At 46.1% G+C, this 18,087-nt stretch overlaps 1 protein-coding gene across 1 annotated transcript in view; it reads right to left on the minus strand.

Moving 5' to 3' along the window:
- The window catches only part of LOC122942251 (pancreatic triacylglycerol lipase-like), a 38,087-nt gene extending 20,288 nt beyond the window's left edge, over positions 1-17,799 (minus strand). The window contains exons 1-6 of the mRNA XM_044299754.1: positions 17,742-17,799; positions 17,440-17,514; positions 15,135-15,286; positions 13,432-13,557; positions 10,323-10,457; positions 10,106-10,214 (exon numbers count right to left, since the gene is read on the minus strand). Coding sequence (XP_044155689.1) covers positions 10,106-10,214; positions 10,323-10,457; positions 13,432-13,557; positions 15,135-15,286; positions 17,440-17,514; positions 17,742-17,754 — 610 coding nt within the window. The 5' untranslated portion in view covers positions 17,755-17,799. The remainder of the gene's footprint in view (positions 1-10,105; positions 10,215-10,322; positions 10,458-13,431; positions 13,558-15,134; positions 15,287-17,439; positions 17,515-17,741) is intronic.
- Positions 17,800-18,087: the final 288 nt, after the last annotated feature.

An 18,087-nucleotide genomic window follows, 5' to 3' on the forward strand; every position in this document is an offset into this window, starting at 1 on the left:
ACCCAAGCTCAATGGAAGTCAAGGGGAGAACCCGAGCATTAAACCAGGCACCCCCTGCTCTGAAGAGGGAAGGGTGCCTTGTTCTTAGGAAAAGGTCAGAAATTGATGGAAACACCACTGAAATGGTTCGGGAACAGCATGGGGAGGACGTCTGGATGCATCTTGGACTCCAAGGTCGCTGCTGGGAGCCATGTTGTCTGAGTAGTGCGCCACTTTTACAGACTGACAATAATACGCACAAAACCGAAGATAAAATCGATTTTAGACGGATGAAAAATTGTTAGGAAACATTCTTTCCTGTATATTTACTTGTATATAAAGTGCAAGTGCTGCCAAAAATTACACGGAAGAGGCTCCGATACAACCGGTATATCACATAAAGGAGGGCCTCATTCACATTGTGGTACAATTGTTCAGGTAGTGGGACTCCTACACTCATAAAGCCTATGCACTAAGTGAAAGGGCTGCCAAAAATTACAAGGAACCGGCGCTACAATTAGTGTTGATCACGAATATTCGAATTGCGAATTTTAATTGCGAATATCGGCACTTTAGAAAATAATGCCTGGAGATCATGAATTCGCGGATTCTCGAATATATGGCGAATATTCGCTCAAATATTCGCGAAATATCGCGAATTCGAATATTGCCCCTGCCGCTCATCACTAGCTACAATACACCCTTTATTACACATAAAGGAGGGCATCATACACAGCCTTTAAAAATTATGATTGATGGCCTGCTGGTGACTCTCAAAAACATTTGGAGCAAGGGCTTGCTGATCTGACCCTGTAAAACATTAGGGGTGAGGGTCTGCTGCTGAGCTGACCCTGTAAAACATTATATGCGAGGAATAAGCATGTTGATATGATGGAGGAGGAGAAAATACCCTTGTTTGTGGTGGAAGGGGTGCAGGGAATACAGTGTATTCAGTACATTATAAATAACATATGTAAAGTGCCTTTATGTTCATCTGCTTTCTCTGGTGGAGAAGTCAGGGGCAATCCAGGCCTTGTTCATTTTGATAAGAGTCAACCTGTCAGCATTTTCAGTTGACAGGGGAATACGCTTATCTGTTATAATGTCGCCAGCAGCACTAAATACCCGCTCTGACAAAATGCTGGCGGCAGGGTAGGCCAGCGCCTCCAAGGCGTAGAGCGCCAGTTCATGCCACGTGTCCAGCTTGGACACCCAGTACTTGTAAGGCACTGAGGGATCATTGAGGATGCTGACACAGTTTGCTACGTACTCCTTCACCCTCTTCCAAAATGTTTCCCTCCTTGTGACACTAGGCCGCTCATCAGGGTGAGGGTGGGGTGTCATGAAACTGTCCCAGGCCTTGGAGAGTGTTGCCCTGCCTCTGTTGGAACTGCTGTGTGTTCCCTTGTCTCACCTCCTCGGTTGCCCAAGGAACTACGGACTCTGCCGCCAGCGTTTTCAGCTGGAAATTTTGGAGCAATTTTTCCACAAGGACCTTCTGGTATTGCACCATTTTGCTCGTCCACTCCACCACAGGAATGAGAGATGAGAAGTTCTCTTTGTAGTGGGGGTCGAGAAGGGTGAACAACCAGTAATCCGTGTTGTCTAAAATGCGTAAAACGTTCGGGTCGCTGGAAAGGCAGCCTAACATGAAGTCAGCCATGTGTGCCAGAGTACCAACAGGCAAGACTTCGCTGTCATCATCAGGAGGATCACTCTCAATCTCCTCATCCTCTTCCTCCTCTTTTGCCCACACCACGAAGAACAGATGGAATTAAACTTCCATGGGTACTACCCTCTGTAGCGGAGGCACCGTCTCCTGCTCCTCCTCCTCGTCCTCTTCATTGTCCAATTCACGCTGAGAAGATGAACGGAGGGTGGTCTGGCTATCACCCTGTGTAATGTCTTCCCCCATTTCCACCTCTTCCACATGCAAAGCGTCGGCCTTCATTGTGAGCAGCGAGCGTCTGAGTAGACACAGAAGTGGGATAGTGACGCTGATAATAGCGTTATCGCTGCTCACCATCTGTGTTGATTCCTAAAAGTTGCATTAACCCTCACAGAGGTCAGACATCCATGCCCACTCCTTGCTTGTTAAGAGCGGAATCTGACTGGAAAGGTGATAACCATGTTGCAGCTGGTATTCCACTACTGCCCTCTGCTGCTAACAAAGCCTGGCCAACATGTGGAACGTGGAGCTCCAGCGCGTGCTCACGTCGCACAACAGCCGGTGAGCTGGCAATTTCCAGCGTTGCTGCAGCTCTGACAGAACGGCGCAAGCTGTTGGTGACTTGCAGGAAATGGGCACACACGCGGCGCACCTTCACCAGTAGCTCAGACAAATTGGGATAGGTTTTGAGAAACCGATGAACCACTAAGTTGAAGACGTGGGCTAGGCATGGGATGTGTGTGAGCTTCCAGAGCTCCAAAGCTGCCACCAAGTTACGGCCATTATCAGACACAACCATGCCTGGTTGTAGGTTGAGTGGCGAGAGCCACAGCTCAGTCTGGTCCCTTATCTCCTGCCACAGCCCTGCGGCGGTGTGCTGTTTGTCACCTAAGCAGATCAGCTTCAGCCCCGCCTGTTGCCGCTTCCCCACTGCAGTGCTACACTGCTTCCAGCTACCGACTGATGGCTGACTGGTGCTGCACGTGCATGATTCGGAGGTGAAAGTGGAGGAGGAGGAGGAGAAGTAGGGGTTGGAGCCACTAACGTAGGTGCTGGCGGAAACCCCTGATCGACGTAGGGCCCTCAATCCTTGGCGTTGGTAGCACCTGTGCCATCCCAGGGTATGACTCGCTCCCTGCCTCCACAACATTCACCCAGTGTGAAATGTAGCCATCAGGGAAATGTAGCGTCCCTGGCTGAATGCATTTGTCCATATGTCCGTGGTTAAGTGGACCTTCCCAGTAACTGCGTTGGTCAGGGCAAGTGTGATGTTACGGGACACATGCTGGTGTAAGGCAGGCACGGCACACCTTGAAAAATAGTGACGGCTGGGGACTGCGTAATGAGGGACAGCCGCCGAAATCAGGCTGCGGAAGGCCTCAGTGTCCACAAGCTTAAATGGCAACATTTCCAGTAATTTGAAAAGCTGCGCATTTAGTGCTATGGCCTGTAGGTGGGTGGCTGGGTATTTGCGCTTGCGTTCAAATGCCTGGGGTAAGGACATTTGTACGCTGCGCTGGGACACAGAAGTGGATGTGGTCGCTGATGGTGCTTGTGAAGGTCCAGGTGCAGGGTGGGAGGCATCCGGGCCTGTGCCTTCGACAGGGGATTGGCCAGCACGTAACACAGGGGAAGAGGAGGCAGTGGTGTGACCCGCAGACCCAGATTGTGGACCCAGGCATTCATCCCACTTATTAAGGTGCTTGGATGCCATGTGGCGGATCATGCTGGTGGTGGTGAGGTTGCTAGTGTTCACGCCCCTGCTCATTTTTGTATGGCACAGGTTGCAAACTACTATTCTTTTGTTGTCCGCACTTTTCTCAAAAAAGCGTCAGACTGCGAAACACCTACCCCTTGGCAAGGGAGATAGCCGCAAGGGGTTGCTCCGTGGAACAGTTGCGGGCCTGTTTGGTGTGGCCCGCCTTCTCCCTTTTGCCACCCCACTGCCTCTTCCAGCCTGTTGCAGTGCTGAGGATCCCTCCCCCTCTGTACTGCTCTCCTCGCTCGGCTTTCCACCTTCCTAGGTTGGATTATTGACTTCATCGTCCACCACCTCCTCTTCCACTTCCTCACTCTGATCATCCTCCTGACTTGTTGACCTAACCACTACCTCAGTGATTGACAACTGTGTCTCATCCTCTTCATCCACCTCATTAAACACTAATTGCTGTTCCCCACCGTCATCTTCTTGTGACTGTGGATGCTCAAGAGTTTGGGAATCAGGGCACAAAATCTGTCCCTCTTCAAGCGGCCTTGCCGAGAGGGCCAAATCAAGGAATGGCGCTGAAATGATGTCCTCAGAATATCTGAGTGTGGGATCACTTGTTTGCCCAGACTCTCCATGGTAGAAGGAAGGAGGATCAGAGTGAGGATTGTGTTGAGCAGACTCTTGGCTACTGAGACTGGACCTGGTGGTAGACAGGGTGGTGCTTAACCGAGTGGAAGCATTATCTGCTGCAATCCAACTGACCACCTGGTCGCACTGGTCTGACTTTGAGAGCATTGTCCTGCGCCGCCCTGCAAACTGGGACATGAAGCTAGGTATCCTGGATTAGTCTGTTTCTTGTGCTCTGGCAGCAGGCACAGTTTCTCCGCGCCCAGGGCCACGGCCTCTGCGTGCACCATCAGCATCACGGCCACTGCTCCGTCCCTTACTGCTCGCCTGATGTCAGCAGCGGCTAATGAAAAATTACAGGGAATGTGACAGGTATTTGGGATGTGGAAACGTTATACAGGAGAAGTGGCGAGGTTGGTTTCGCCACAGGAGATGTACCACCGGTAATGTCACTGTCCGCAGCAGACACCGTCTACGGAAAAAGTACACTGGATGTCACAGATACTTTTGGGATGCGCACACATTACACGGGAGATGTGGCGCAGATAATGTCGCTGTCTGCATTGGCCTAACTATTGAACGCTATTTAGCGCAGGATGTGCAAAAATAGATATCGCTGCCACACACAACAGTCCTTAAAAGGACTTTTGGGTCGCTGACACAGCTTTCCCTGACTAACACTGAGCCGAACACGTGTCATTGGGTTCTATATAGCACCTGATGACGCCTTCCGGCCAGCCAATCACTGTAATGCCAGTAACCAACATGGCTACGGCATTACAGTGAGGGCAGGACTTACCTGCACGTTTATTGGCTGTGTAGCAGCTAAGAAACGTGCGGGGAGGATACTCGAGCATTGCACTCAAGCACATGCGGTATTCGGCCAAACACCGCTATGTGCCGAGCATGCTCGATCAACACTAGTCCCCAACCTTCCTTCAGGAAGTCGTACTAGCCCACTTCCTTACAGAGGGGGGTTAGAATGGAATGGAGAGTTCCATTCTCTCTTAATATACAGGTCCTTCTAAAAAAATTAGCATATTGTGATAAAGTTCATTATTTTCTGTAATGTGCTGATAAACATTAGACTTTCATATATTTTAGATTCATTACACACAACTGAAGTAGTTCAAGCCTTTTATTGTTTTAATATTGATGATTTTGGCTACAGCTCATGAAAACCCAAATTCCTATCAAAAAAAATTAGCATATCCTGAAAAGGTTCTCTAAACGAGCTATTAACCTAATCATCTGAATCAACTAATTACCTCTAAACACCTGCAAAAGATTCCTGAGGCTTTTAAAAACTCCCAGCCGGGTTCATTACTCCAAACGGCAATCATGGGTCAGACTGCCGACCTGACTGCTGTCCAGAAGGCCATCATTGACACCTCAAGCAGGAGGGTCAGACACAGAGAGACATGTCTGAAGGAATAGGCTGTTCCCAGAGCGCTGTATCAAGGCCCCTCAGTGGGAAGTCTGTGGGAAGGAAAAAGTGCAGCAGAAAACGCTGCACAACGAGAAGAGGTGACCGGACCCTGAGGAAGATTGTGGAGAAGGACCGATTCCAGACCTTGGGGGACCTGCGAAAGCAGTGGACTGAGTCTGGAGTAGAAACATCCAGAGCCCCCGTGTACAGGCGTGTGCAGGACATGGGCTACAGGTGCCGCATTCCCCAGAAACAGCGGCAGAAGCGCCCGACCTGGGCTACAGAGAAGCAGCACTGGACTGTTACATGTCATTCGGAAATCAAGGTGCCAGAGTCTGGAGGAAGACTGGGGAGAGGGAAATGCCAAAATGCCTGAAGTCCAGTGTCAAGTCCCCACAATCAGTGATGGTCTGGGTGCCATGTCAGCTGCTGGTGTTGGTCCACTGTGTTTTATCAAGGGCAGGGTCAATGCAGCCGCTATCAGGAGATTGTGGAGCACTTCATGCTTCCATCTGCTGAAAAGCTTTATGGAGATGAAGATTTCATTTTTCAGCACGACCTGGCACCTGCTCACAGTGCCAACACCACTGGTAAATGGTTTACTGACCATGGTATTACTGGGCTCAATTGGCCTGCCAACTCTCCTGACCTGAACCCCATAGAGAATCTGTGGGATATTGGGAAGAGAAAGTTGAGAGACGCAAGACCCAACACTCTGGATGAGCTTAAGGCCGCTATCGAAGCCTCCTGGGCCTCCATAACACCTCAGCAGTGCCACAGGCTGATTACCTCCATGCCACGCCGCATTGAAGCATCCTGGGCCTCCATGACACCTCAGCAGTGCCACAGGCTGATTGCCTCCATGCCACGCCGCATTGAAGCATCCTGGGCCACCATAACACCTCAGCAGTGCCACAGGCTGATTGCCTCCATGCCACGCCGCATTGAAGCAGTCATTTCTGCAGAAGGATTCTATTTGAAGGTTGACTTTTTTTGTATTAAAAACACTTTTCTTTTATTGGCCGGATGAAATATGCTAATTTTTTTAGATAGGAAATTTGGGTTTTCATGAGCTGTGGCCAAAATCATCAATATTACAACAATAAAAGGCTTGAACTACTTCAGTTGTGTGTAATGAATCTAAAATATATGAAAGTCTAATGTTTATCAACACATTACAGAAAATAATGAACTTTATCACAATATGCTAATTTTTTTAGAAGGACCTGTAGCTCTGCCATATTTGCTGCCACCTGCTGGTGAACCAGGTATATAACATGTTATAAACAGTTGCAAACATTATTATAGATGCACATTATGGAGAGGACCTGGAATATAATGCATAGATGACTTTATGTTGGACCATTAAAGACAGTAGCAGGGTGTAGGAGTGGCAACACCACTCGGGGGTGTTACACATGTCCTCAGACACTCAGATCTTATTCATTTCTCTCGTGACATTTGCACATGACTTGAAGACTAGTGATAGACAAACATCTGCCGGGGCGGTTCGCGAACACGATCAACTGTTCGCGAACCGCAAGTTTGCGGCAGGTCCCATTCAGTTTAATGGCAGGAGAACCTGAAAAACCTTCAGCTCATATTTGCAGCCAAAAAATAATTACTAGAAGCGCACAGATAGTCCCACAACACGGACACTGACACCAGATGTGTTATTCCAATTTGTGATCTCCATTCATTATTTTTTTCAATGCGAAATATCTGCAATATAATTTTCGCGTACGCCCATGCGCAAATGCACTATAAAGAAAGTATATTGGTATATAACACCCCGCTTCAATCAGTTTTTTGGGGGGCGACTGGTATATCACACCAGTAGAAATGATTTGTCCCAGTAACGCTTGTCCCTCTATATACCTGCAGTATCGCAGCAGAACCGCACACGACTGCCGCACACTACAAATGCGCTGTAATATACCGTCTAACATAGAAAGTATATTATAACATTGTACGCGGAAGGCGATCCATTAGAATATACATAAAGATAAAACGTAACCTTTAATAATTATACTATGAGGGTCCATTCACACGTCCGTAAGCGTTTAGTGGATCCGCAAAACACGGACACTGGCAATGTGCATTCTGCAATTTGCGGACCACACATCACCGGCACTATAATAGAAAATGCCTAATCTTGTCTGAAATTGCGGAAACGGAAGCACAGATGCGGAAGTGCGGATCCACACATGCGCATGCGGACAGCACATTCCGGCCCCATTGAAAATGAATGGGTCTGCACTGGTTCCACAAAATTGCGGAACAGACCCATTTTGCGGACGTGTGAATGGAAAAGATATCCTTTAAAATGAAAATAAATAAAATTATTAAAGTTAAGCAAGAAGCCTAGATGTGGTCGGCAATAACAAGTGCTCGGCGGCACTAAATCAGGTGCTCGGCGGCACCAAATCAGAACCATATGTCCTACCACAATCCGGGGGTTCCAGTGCACATCCATGAATCCAGGAGGGAAAGCAAAAAACATCCATCCCTGGGCTAGATGATGATGATGTGGTATTGAAGGACAGGGTAGACAAAGAACTGTCCCTGATATTGCCCTACAGGGGGGGCTATTCTGACCCTGATAGACTAACCACAGACCACCCGCCCTGATAAGAGGGACCCCGTCCGGAACCTTACCCTATATAAAAATGGCCCTAGTAAGCCCCCAGCCCCAGGGCCCCTGACTTCCAGGTGATCACTATATAGATCTATGTGTTCTTGACTCATTATAAAGGTATATTATAAGTATATCGCACCCCTCTGTGTATCACACCTATTGATAGCGCACCTATACCAGTCCTTTGAAGGACTTTTGTGGCCCTATTAGCCAGCGTTTGGTGTCCCTAACAGCCTGTCCCTGCTCCACACAGCAACCTCTCCCTACACTGGCAAAAGGCTGAATGTAAAATGGCGGCCAGATCGGGTTTATTTATAAGGTAGGGGGGGTGTCCATGTGCTGGAACGTCTCCATTGGCCGTCCTGTACCACCTGATGGATGTGTCATGGGTCAAAGTTCAGCACAATGTAAAAGAATATGGCGGGTGCAAATTTCTCCAGATGTTTGCATGTTCGGCGAATCGCAAACATGCAAAGTTTACCGCAAAACGACCGCCGGGCGAACCGCAAGCCCATCTTTATTGAAGACTTTTAATAAAACCTCTTAAGTTGGGGAAATACTTGGGTTTATTTAAATTCTTTTTCACATTATTCCAGGTTAAATTTCTCATGTCAACACTTTTTTGAGCTGAGGCATTTTTCCATAGGGACAAAGGGCCTCATAGGAACCAATCAGAATACTTTCTGTGGTCTTTTTGGGGCCTTAGTCATAGATTTTCCATCAGTTTACCATTGTATTTCCCCCTCTTTTCTGTGCGAGATCGCCACCAGTCACACCAGATCTCAAACAACCAGCCCACCAAGACCTGACCTCCAAGCTTACTTACATCAGTGCTCAGACTTCCAGCCCACCAAGACCTGACCTCCAAGCTTACTTACATCAGTGCTCAGACTTCCAGCCCACCAAGAACTGACCTCCTTGTTCAGTCGCACCAGTCTTCAGACATCTGATATCCAGCCCACCAAGAACTGACCTCTGTGCTGAGTCACACTAGTTCTCAGACATCCAGCCCACTAAGAACTGACCTCCACAGATAGTCACATCAATGCTCAGACATCCAGCCCACCAAGAACTGACATCTGTGCTCAATCACGCCAGTTCTCAGACATCCAGGACACAAAGACCTTACGACCATGCTTACTCACAGCAGTTCTCAGACAGACAGCCCATCAAGAACTTACCCCTTTGCTCAGTCGCACCAGTCCTCAGACATCTGATATCCAGCCCACCAAGAACTGACCGCTGTGCTGAGTCACGCCAGTTCTCAGACATCCAGCCCACCAAGAACTGACATCTGTGCTGAGTCACACTAGTTCTCAGACATCCAGCCCACTAAGAACTGACCTCCACAGATAGTCATATCAGTGCTCAAACATCCAGCCCACCATGAACTGACCTCTGTACTCAGTCACACCAGTTCTCAGACATCCAGCACACCAATACCCGACCTCCATGCTTACTCACATCAGTCATCAGACAGCCAGCCCAGCAAGGACTTACCTCCATGCTTACATCAGTCCTCAGACAGACAGACCACCAGGATCTGACCTCCACAGTCATCTACATCAGTCCTCAGGCATCCAGCACACCAAGACCTAACCTCTATGCTTACTCACATCAGTCCTCAGACAGACAGACCATAAAGACTTGACCTTCACAGTCAGTCACATTATTCCTCAGACATCCAGCCCACCAAACAAAGACCTCCATACTCAGTCACATCAGTGCTCAGACATTTAGCCCACCAAGAACTGACCTCCTTGCTCAGGTGCACCAGTAGTTAGACATCCGACATCCAGCCCACCAAGAACTGAAATCCACAGTCAGTCTCATCAGTCCTCATACATCCAGGAAACCAAGACCTGACCTCCACGCTTACTCGCATCGGATCCGACTTCCACAGTCAGTCACATCAGTCCTCAGACATCCAGCCCACCAAGAACTAACCTTCTTGCGCACCAGTACTCAGACATCTGACATCCAGGCCACCAAGAGCTGACCTCCATGCTCAGTGACATCAGTCCTCATACATCCAGCCCACCAAGTCTCACCTACCAGTTATCCTTCCAATTCCCGGTCGTCTCTTTCCAGCCTCACCAGCAGCATGTGCCCCCAGACTGTGCCCAATGATGTGGACTTTAGACAGGGGGTATTTAAATGCTTCCTTTAAAACAAAAGAATCATGAAAAAGGTGAAACATTAGTGACTGAACAATGAATTTCTGCACAGAAGGTTGTCTTTTACAGTAAGTGATCCCCGTCTGGGGTATTACCAGAAGAGTGTTAACCAAATAGGCGACTTCTGCCCCCACAACTCGGATGTTATTGGCGGCCTGAGTGTAAAGTGTCTGAGATCCTCCGCTCCAGTCAGTGCAGAAACAGTTCACGTCCTCCACCTGTAACATGGCCTGGAAATAACAGAGCCAACAATCAAAAGGAGCTCAGGGGCCAATGTGACCTAAGGGCCCATATGTCTTATAGAGGAGTTCTACAATCAGTAGTCCTGGGTTCCTATGTATGTGGCGCTTCTATTATTTGATGTAGCTCTCACACCCCTGTTTGTTGCTCTAATAATCCCTGTATTTTTCTTATTTTCCATTATTCGTGGCTCTTGGGTCTCATTTATGTGGCTTTTGGGTCTCCTATATGTGGCACTTAGATACCCTATATGTGGCACTTGGGTCTCCTTTATGTGGCTCTTGGATCCCTATATATGGCTCTTCGATCCCTTTATCTGGTTCTTGGGTCCCCTATATGTAACCATGAATACCAAAATGTGGTTCTTTTGTTCTCTATATGTGACTCCTCTATCCCTTTTATGTAGCTCTTTGCTCTGTTTATGTGGCTGTTGGGTCTCCTTTACATGACTCTTGTGTCCCTTATTTGTAGCTCTTGTGCCCTCCTATTACATATGTAACTCTTAAAGGCTATGTATGTAACACCACAGAGTGGCATTACCACCTTTTACACCCCTCTACTATATTTTATGGTTGATGTTATGTCATCATGTATATTTATTTCCAGGTCCTGCATAATGTGTATCTGTATTTCTGATTTTATATCTGTTTAAGTGTAATATGCCTGGTTCACCAGCAGGTGGCAGCAAGCTTGTCAGAGCTAGTTTGCCTAGAGTGGAACCTCCTGTCCATTCTAGCCCTCTCTAGAAGGTCAGTTCAGAGGATCCCCTGCTTGGGGAAGGCAGCAGGCCCTCGTCCCTTCTGGACAAGCCCTGCAGAAGTCAGTCTAAAGTACCCCCTCCAAGGTGAAGGCTGTGTTCTATCCAGCAGAGCACCATCAGCTCTGCTGGAACAAGAGAAAAAAGCAAAGAGCCCCAGAATCCGGGAGGAAAGATTCCCTGGATAAAGACAAAGTTACAGATAAGGATAAAGAAGAGTCAGACTACAGAAAGTTAAGTTCAGCAGAAAGGAAAAGTTTCTATTTAATCCGGATAGCACAGCAGAGCTAAGGAGTAAACGATGTAGCGGAGCCGAATTTATGCCAAAGCCTGCTGGTGACCAAGACAAAGTTAGAAGAGTATTTCCTGATGAAAGTTTATTCAAGTAAAGCTGTTATCAACTTTAATACAAGACTGGACTCAATTTGTTCTACAAATCCCTCAACTGTTCACCCTATTTGCACTGCTTCGGACAACAACACCTGGGGTTCCAGGATATTCAGGTAGGAGCACCATGACACGTGCACAGCCACATCCAAAGGGACACTATATGCTACCCTTTCACCACTCTGGCATTCCTACACCTGGGTACCACCAACACCATCTGTTTAGGGGGACTCTGTCCCTCGTTGATGAAATGCAACTGGCGTCACAACAAAAGCTCTTTCACTTTAAGGGACCCCTGGTAGTACCCCGCCTGTTGCATGTACACCTTTGCAGGCTTTTTTTTTTGTATTATTGCATTGTACTCATTTTGAGCTGAAAATTATTTTTCAATTGTTCTTTAATAAAAATGTTGAACCTCTTTCTGTGTACAGGGTTGAGATTCTCTAGTAGCAGGATCTGTGTTTTTATTCTGTTCCATCAGGCAGCTCTGCTGATGACTCTTTATCTCTGCTCTCTGACCTCCTAAACACTTATTATAGCTCTTATCATAATAAAAAAAGAATGGCTTAAAAAAAGGTTTATGACCTTTTAGTAATTTAAGGTGGATTTACGATAGAGATAAGCAAATCTAAGTTGACAAAGTGGAATTATTCTAAAATTCTAAAATGGCTGCTGCACATGTTAGGAGTGGACATGGAGCAAGAAACTCTGGGAAGGCGGGATCACTCACAAAGCCATGCTTGCAGCCAATCAGCAGCCAGCCAGCCCTGTGATGTCAAAGCCCTATAAATAGCCTCAGCCATCTTGGAGTCTGCCATTTTCCAGCGTACTTAGTGCAGGGAGAGACGTGACAGGCACTAGGGACAGTGGGAGGAAAGACTTCATTGTGCTGAAAAAATTATTTACAAGTTCAGGGAAAGTGTGGCACCTGAGGGGTTAACTGCCGCTGATCTTCTGCCAGTACCCGCCTCCTATTAAAGGTTAATTATCATTGGTGGCGCAGTGCTGCTTATCCCTCCTCAACCTTCCCAGTATCAAAAACATTGGTGGCCGTGGCCACAGGGTCCTCTGCCCCTCATTGGTGGCAGTGGCAGTTCTAAACGGAGCCCCAGCAGTGTAATCCTGGGGCTCCGATCGGTTACCATGGCAGCCAGGACGCTACTGAAGCCCTGGCTGCCATGGTAACCTCCCTGCTGCTGTGTGCACAGGGCAGCAGGGAGAGTGTGAGCTCCTGGTCACCCTGATAGAGATCTATCAGGGTGAATAGGACAAGGGATGACAGATCCCAGGTTCTACCCCTAAGGGGGGAAATCATTATTAAATAAAGTATAAATCCCCCCCTTTCCCAATTTTACATATAAAATATATAAACAACAGATAAACATATAACATATCACATATCGCCACGTCCAAAAAGTCCAAACTATTAAAACATAAAAAGAAATCTATGCGGTGAATGCCGGAACAGAAAAAATATAAAACTGCGCAATTTGCCATTTTTTAAAATGCAGAGTGCTCGTGGCTTTTTTGGTGTTTTTTTTTTTTTGCGTGGTATCAAATGGTATTGAGTATTGCAATTGTTTTTTATGGTATCGAAATCGAATCAAAACTTTGGTATCGCAACAACTTTAGTTTGGAGGTCCCTGTTTAGGGTAGGAGATGAGTTACTTTTTTCTGGGAGAGTTTAGTGGGCATGCTCTGTGTGACATGCAGATGTCATTGTGCAGGGAGGGGGAGGTGTCATACTGTACTGCTGCCTGTGATGAGACTGTCCCTTCCCGTACACCCACAATCAGCTCAGTGACTGAGGCAGCACCTACCTGGCACATGTTCACCAGCCAGCTGTCCTTCCCGCTGTTAATAAATCCGTGGATAATGAAGTGAGATTTTAGATGTGTCTGAAAATTGGAGGTGGCGATTGTGCTGTGATTGGCGGCGGTGACAACCTGCAGGAAACAGAGGAGATAATGGAGGTTAAAGACAAGATCAACTGGATGGGAAACTGGTTAAACCTCATCCTGAGAGCGGCCAAATGTTCCTGCATTTCCTTACCCCCCTCATTTTCTGATGACCCTTTTTTCTTGACCTGAATGAAGTGTATTCTTCACATTTGCTGTTTTGCCTGGGTATTCACCTTCTATGAATGTTCTAGATAAAACAATTGCCTATTGGATCAGGAGAAATGGACGGACCTCCTCTATCTGGGGACATTGAGCGAGATTTACAAGTGAACTTTAAGGGGGTCTCTGCTTCTTAACCTTGTGTTAATCTGAACACAAGCTTTTGTTCTACCTGGACCCCACAGAGATCCAGGGTCATAGGTGGAGTCATCTTCTAAGAAGCATCCCATCCCCTGCAGGTGACATGAAGCATTACACAGCACTCCCCGTAATCAATGGTCTTTCCGCACATGGCGCAGATGCCGGTTCTTCTAGAACAAGAGATAATTCTGCATTTGCTCTCCATGTTAGTAATAGAGAAGGATCCTGAACAGAGCCCCCCCAACCCATTCATTAACTCGTAATAGGATATTTCACAATGGGTTTCCTAGAGCAGGACAACTTTAATGGGATTGTCCTTCAGAATAGCCACTGTCCATCTGCCTGGCCGCCGAGGGGAGATGTGTGGTGAGCTTTTCTGTCTCCCCATAGACAGAGCTGATCCCTGAGGTTGGAGAACCTGGACCTGCAGAGTCTTTCTTCACTTTAATTCTTTGGGTACAAAAATAAAAAGGTTTTGTGCTGCAATCCCACAGAGATGCAGGATCATTCCCAACGGCCACAGTAAGAAAAGCTCAGCGAGGTTGTTCTAGACCTGCCCTTTATAATTGTAAAATATCATACTAACACCTTTTTAGCTATTTTAAGGACCATGTGAGGCCGGCACTTGTGGTGAAGTCTCAATTTTGACAGATCTTGAGACGTCAATAGGATTTGAAAGGTTGGGTCAGCATATCAATATTAGCTTAACAAATAAGGATTATTCAGGAAATCCTGATGGAAGGGGTTTTACTTGTTAACCGGATATGTTTGTTAGAATGTTAAATATAGGATACAATGTAACTCTATGGAGATGCAGACTTCAAAAGGGGCTCCGTCTCATGACATTGGGGGGGCATTCTCTGACAGACACCTGTCGCTCTCTACACACAGAGTCACACAAACATTTTACTTTGGGGAATTTCTTTTTCATTCCTTTTAAATTGTTTGTTACTTTTTGAGATTCTTTTGTTGTGCTTTATCTATCTTTTTCTTCCCAAGTTTTGTAACCTTTTCCTTTTATGCAAATTAAATCCTTTTAACTTTCATATTTTACGTATTTTGTTGGGCTCCTTCTGAAGCATCTCTTGCAAAATTAAGAAGTGCTGGACGCTATTTAACAACAAGGTGCCCCCTCCAGTGATATGGTCCCCCCATGACGCCCATACATTCTAGTCATTTACAGAGAAAGAGATGTCCTGATGGAAACATCAGCGTTCAGACATCAGCATGAAAGGATAATCATCATACATAGGGGGACTGACCTGAGGCTTGTTCAGATTGTTCCTGGTGTAGAGCAGGAACCGAGTATTAATCTTCTGCGGGGCCCAGGGTAAGCGGCTTATCAGCCTCTGATGAGTTCCAGACCATGGGTTTTTGTTTGTGAAGCAGCCCAGCCTGTCATAGCACACCTCACCTGCCACAGATAATACATAGCATGCATATTACATATGGAAGAGAGAATCTACGTCACTGGTCTCTAATCTGGGGCAACTACAAATGTCAGCATGTGTTGACACCACAGAGACCATTGCTCTAGATTATATAGTACATGGCAGCATTTCTGGAGATGATTGACTACAGTAGGTCAGTGTTCTACAATGCAAATGAACTTCCAAGAACATCAGTCCCCATGAGGTCTATGGCTGGTTCATTAGCACGGAGTGGTCCCTGGGGGTCCTAACTCACCAACCCCCAACTATGCAAATCTTAATGTCTCTATGAGGTACACTTTAATACTTCTACAAATATTTGTCACTTTAAGGACAGAGCTAGTACCGGCACTTGAGATCGTCCGTGAGATGATGACTTTCTCTAATGTGGAAACTTCTGTGGCCTCATGGACTGCCATGTAGCATACTGCGCCTGCTCGATCCTCTGATTTTATTAGGAGACTTACGGTTTACTGTTCTGATTCTAGGGCTGAATGTGCTTCATCACAGAAGGATCATATGGCTGCTCATGGAAGCCTAAAGGTCCATAGTATACTACTCCATGAGCTGCCATTAGGGACTCTGCTTTGCATCAGTCATGGACTGGAGCTTTGGTGAAGGCTCTAAACACAAAAGCTTCATCCTTTTCTGGATGTATTATGAGAATAGAGTTCAGACCGCTGCAAAATATATTTCTGTTCTAGATAGGGGTGAAGAGAAAAGAAGACGCGGAGCAGCAAAAAGAATGGAAGCAATCATACCTGATGTGAGACTGAGAAGACTGAAAACAAAATGGAAGAAAGTCCATGTTCAGATCTAGAGATGACATTCATGGATGACACTAATAATAAGGTGGAGGTGAAGAGGAAGGGGAAGATGAAGAAGGAGATGAAGAATAGAAAACAGAAATGCAATGAGAAGAAGTAGCAGAAGTGGAAGACAAAGAAGGAAAAGTGAAAGAAGAAGAAAGGGAAGAGAAAGATCACGAATAACAGCAAACTGAAGGAGAATAAATAGAAAAGAAGAAAAAAGAGAACAGGAAGACCGAGGAGGAAAAGTGAAAGAGGAATGAGGAGAAAAAGAAGGAGATGACGAAGAAGAAATAGAAAAGGAAAGAAGAAGAACGAGAAGAGGAGGAAAAGTGAAAGATGACAGAAGAGAAAGACGCAGATAATGAAGAAGAGGAAGATGTAGGACAGTACATTGAAAGGGAAGAAAAAGGAGAAGAAAGAGATAGTGAAGAGGGAGAAGAAATTTAAAAAGGAAGAACGAGAAGAGGAAGACAAAGGAGAAAAAGTGAAAGATGACAGAGAAGAGAAAGAAGCAGATAATGAAGAAGAGGAAGATACATTGAAAGGGAAGAAAAGGGAGATAGTGAAGAAGAGGGAGAAGGAATTAAAAAAGGAAGAATGAGAAGAGGAAGACAAAGGAGAAAAAGTGAAAGAAAAATGAGAAGAGAAAGAAGGAGATGATGAAGAAGAGGAAGATAAAGGAGAAGATATTGAAAGGGAAGGATAGTGGGAAGAAGATATATGACATAAAAGAGAAGAAATAAATCAGGGAGCAAACGTAACCACTGCTTGAGAATACAGTAGTCCCACTGAGAGGACTGAAGTGTTGCATGATATAGGAAGACGAAAGAGAAGAAATTGAAAGGAAAGGGGAAGAGAAAAGACAAAAGAGGGTAAGTGAAAGAAGGAGGAAAGAAAGAAGGACACTATGAAAAGAATTTGAAAGGACAGAACAATGAGAAGAGACAGAAAGGAAAAAAGGTGAAAGAAGGAGTAAAGAAAGTAGAGAAAGACAAAGGAGAACAAGGGAAAGAATGAGATGATATAGAAGATAAGGGAGATGAAAAAGAAGGAGAAGATGAAGAAGTTAAAGAAGGAGATGGAGCAGGGGATGAAGAAAGAGAAGGAAAAAGAATGAAAAAGGTAAAGAGGAGAAAAAAAAGAGAAGAGTCCAGTAGAAAGATCTTGACTTCTTTCTTATGTACTGTATAAAGAGATCAATGCAAGTCCATAAACAAGGATCTGAGGAAATCTTGGAGGCCTGCTATAGTGTTTGGGGGGGGGGGTACATGTTATATGCTGTGCATTATACATCTATAATATCTTAGTGCTCTTATATCACTCACCTTTAAAAAAGGAGAGCGCACTGAGAACGGGGAGGACCCCCGCCATTATCTGGAGGCAGCAGAAGAAGTTCAGGTCTGAAGATGTAATAAAGAAGCAAAGTGTCAGAGCTCAGCACCGCTAGCACTCTCTGCTATCAGCCGCTAGCTCCAGCACAACTACAAAGGGAGCAAAGCAGCACACAGCGGCCCAGAGACATCACTAGTGTCTTAAAGGGTGTGCACCCTTTTACAAACATCTTTTTATTGTTCTAATGCATCTAAAACTAAAGAACATAAAGTGTCTCCTCCAGTTCTGCACTTACAGCTCATATCCATTGCTGAGTCTCCACGGTCACAGACTGAAACCCCTCTGATCCTGCAGATCCTGGTCTCCTGTCAATAGATCAGAAAAGACTGTGATATCAACTGTATAGACCTCTGGTACAGGACCATATAGACTACCACTACACGTACAGCCGTATCCCTGAGCGCATTGACCTGGACAACAAAGGGTTAATGGCTGAGTAGGTGACATGCATTGCATCCCCTGACTATGACATTCTCAGGAATATGGTACTTACCTTGAAGTGGAATGCATCACAGGACCTCAGGGTGGTTACCCTAATATAGCCCGTTCAGTGGGAGGAGAATTCACCTCTGGCATTCATG

Source organism: Bufo gargarizans, chromosome 6, assembly GCF_014858855.1.
Source record: "Bufo gargarizans isolate SCDJY-AF-19 chromosome 6, ASM1485885v1, whole genome shotgun sequence".
NCBI lineage: Eukaryota > Metazoa > Chordata > Amphibia > Anura > Bufonidae > Bufo > Bufo gargarizans.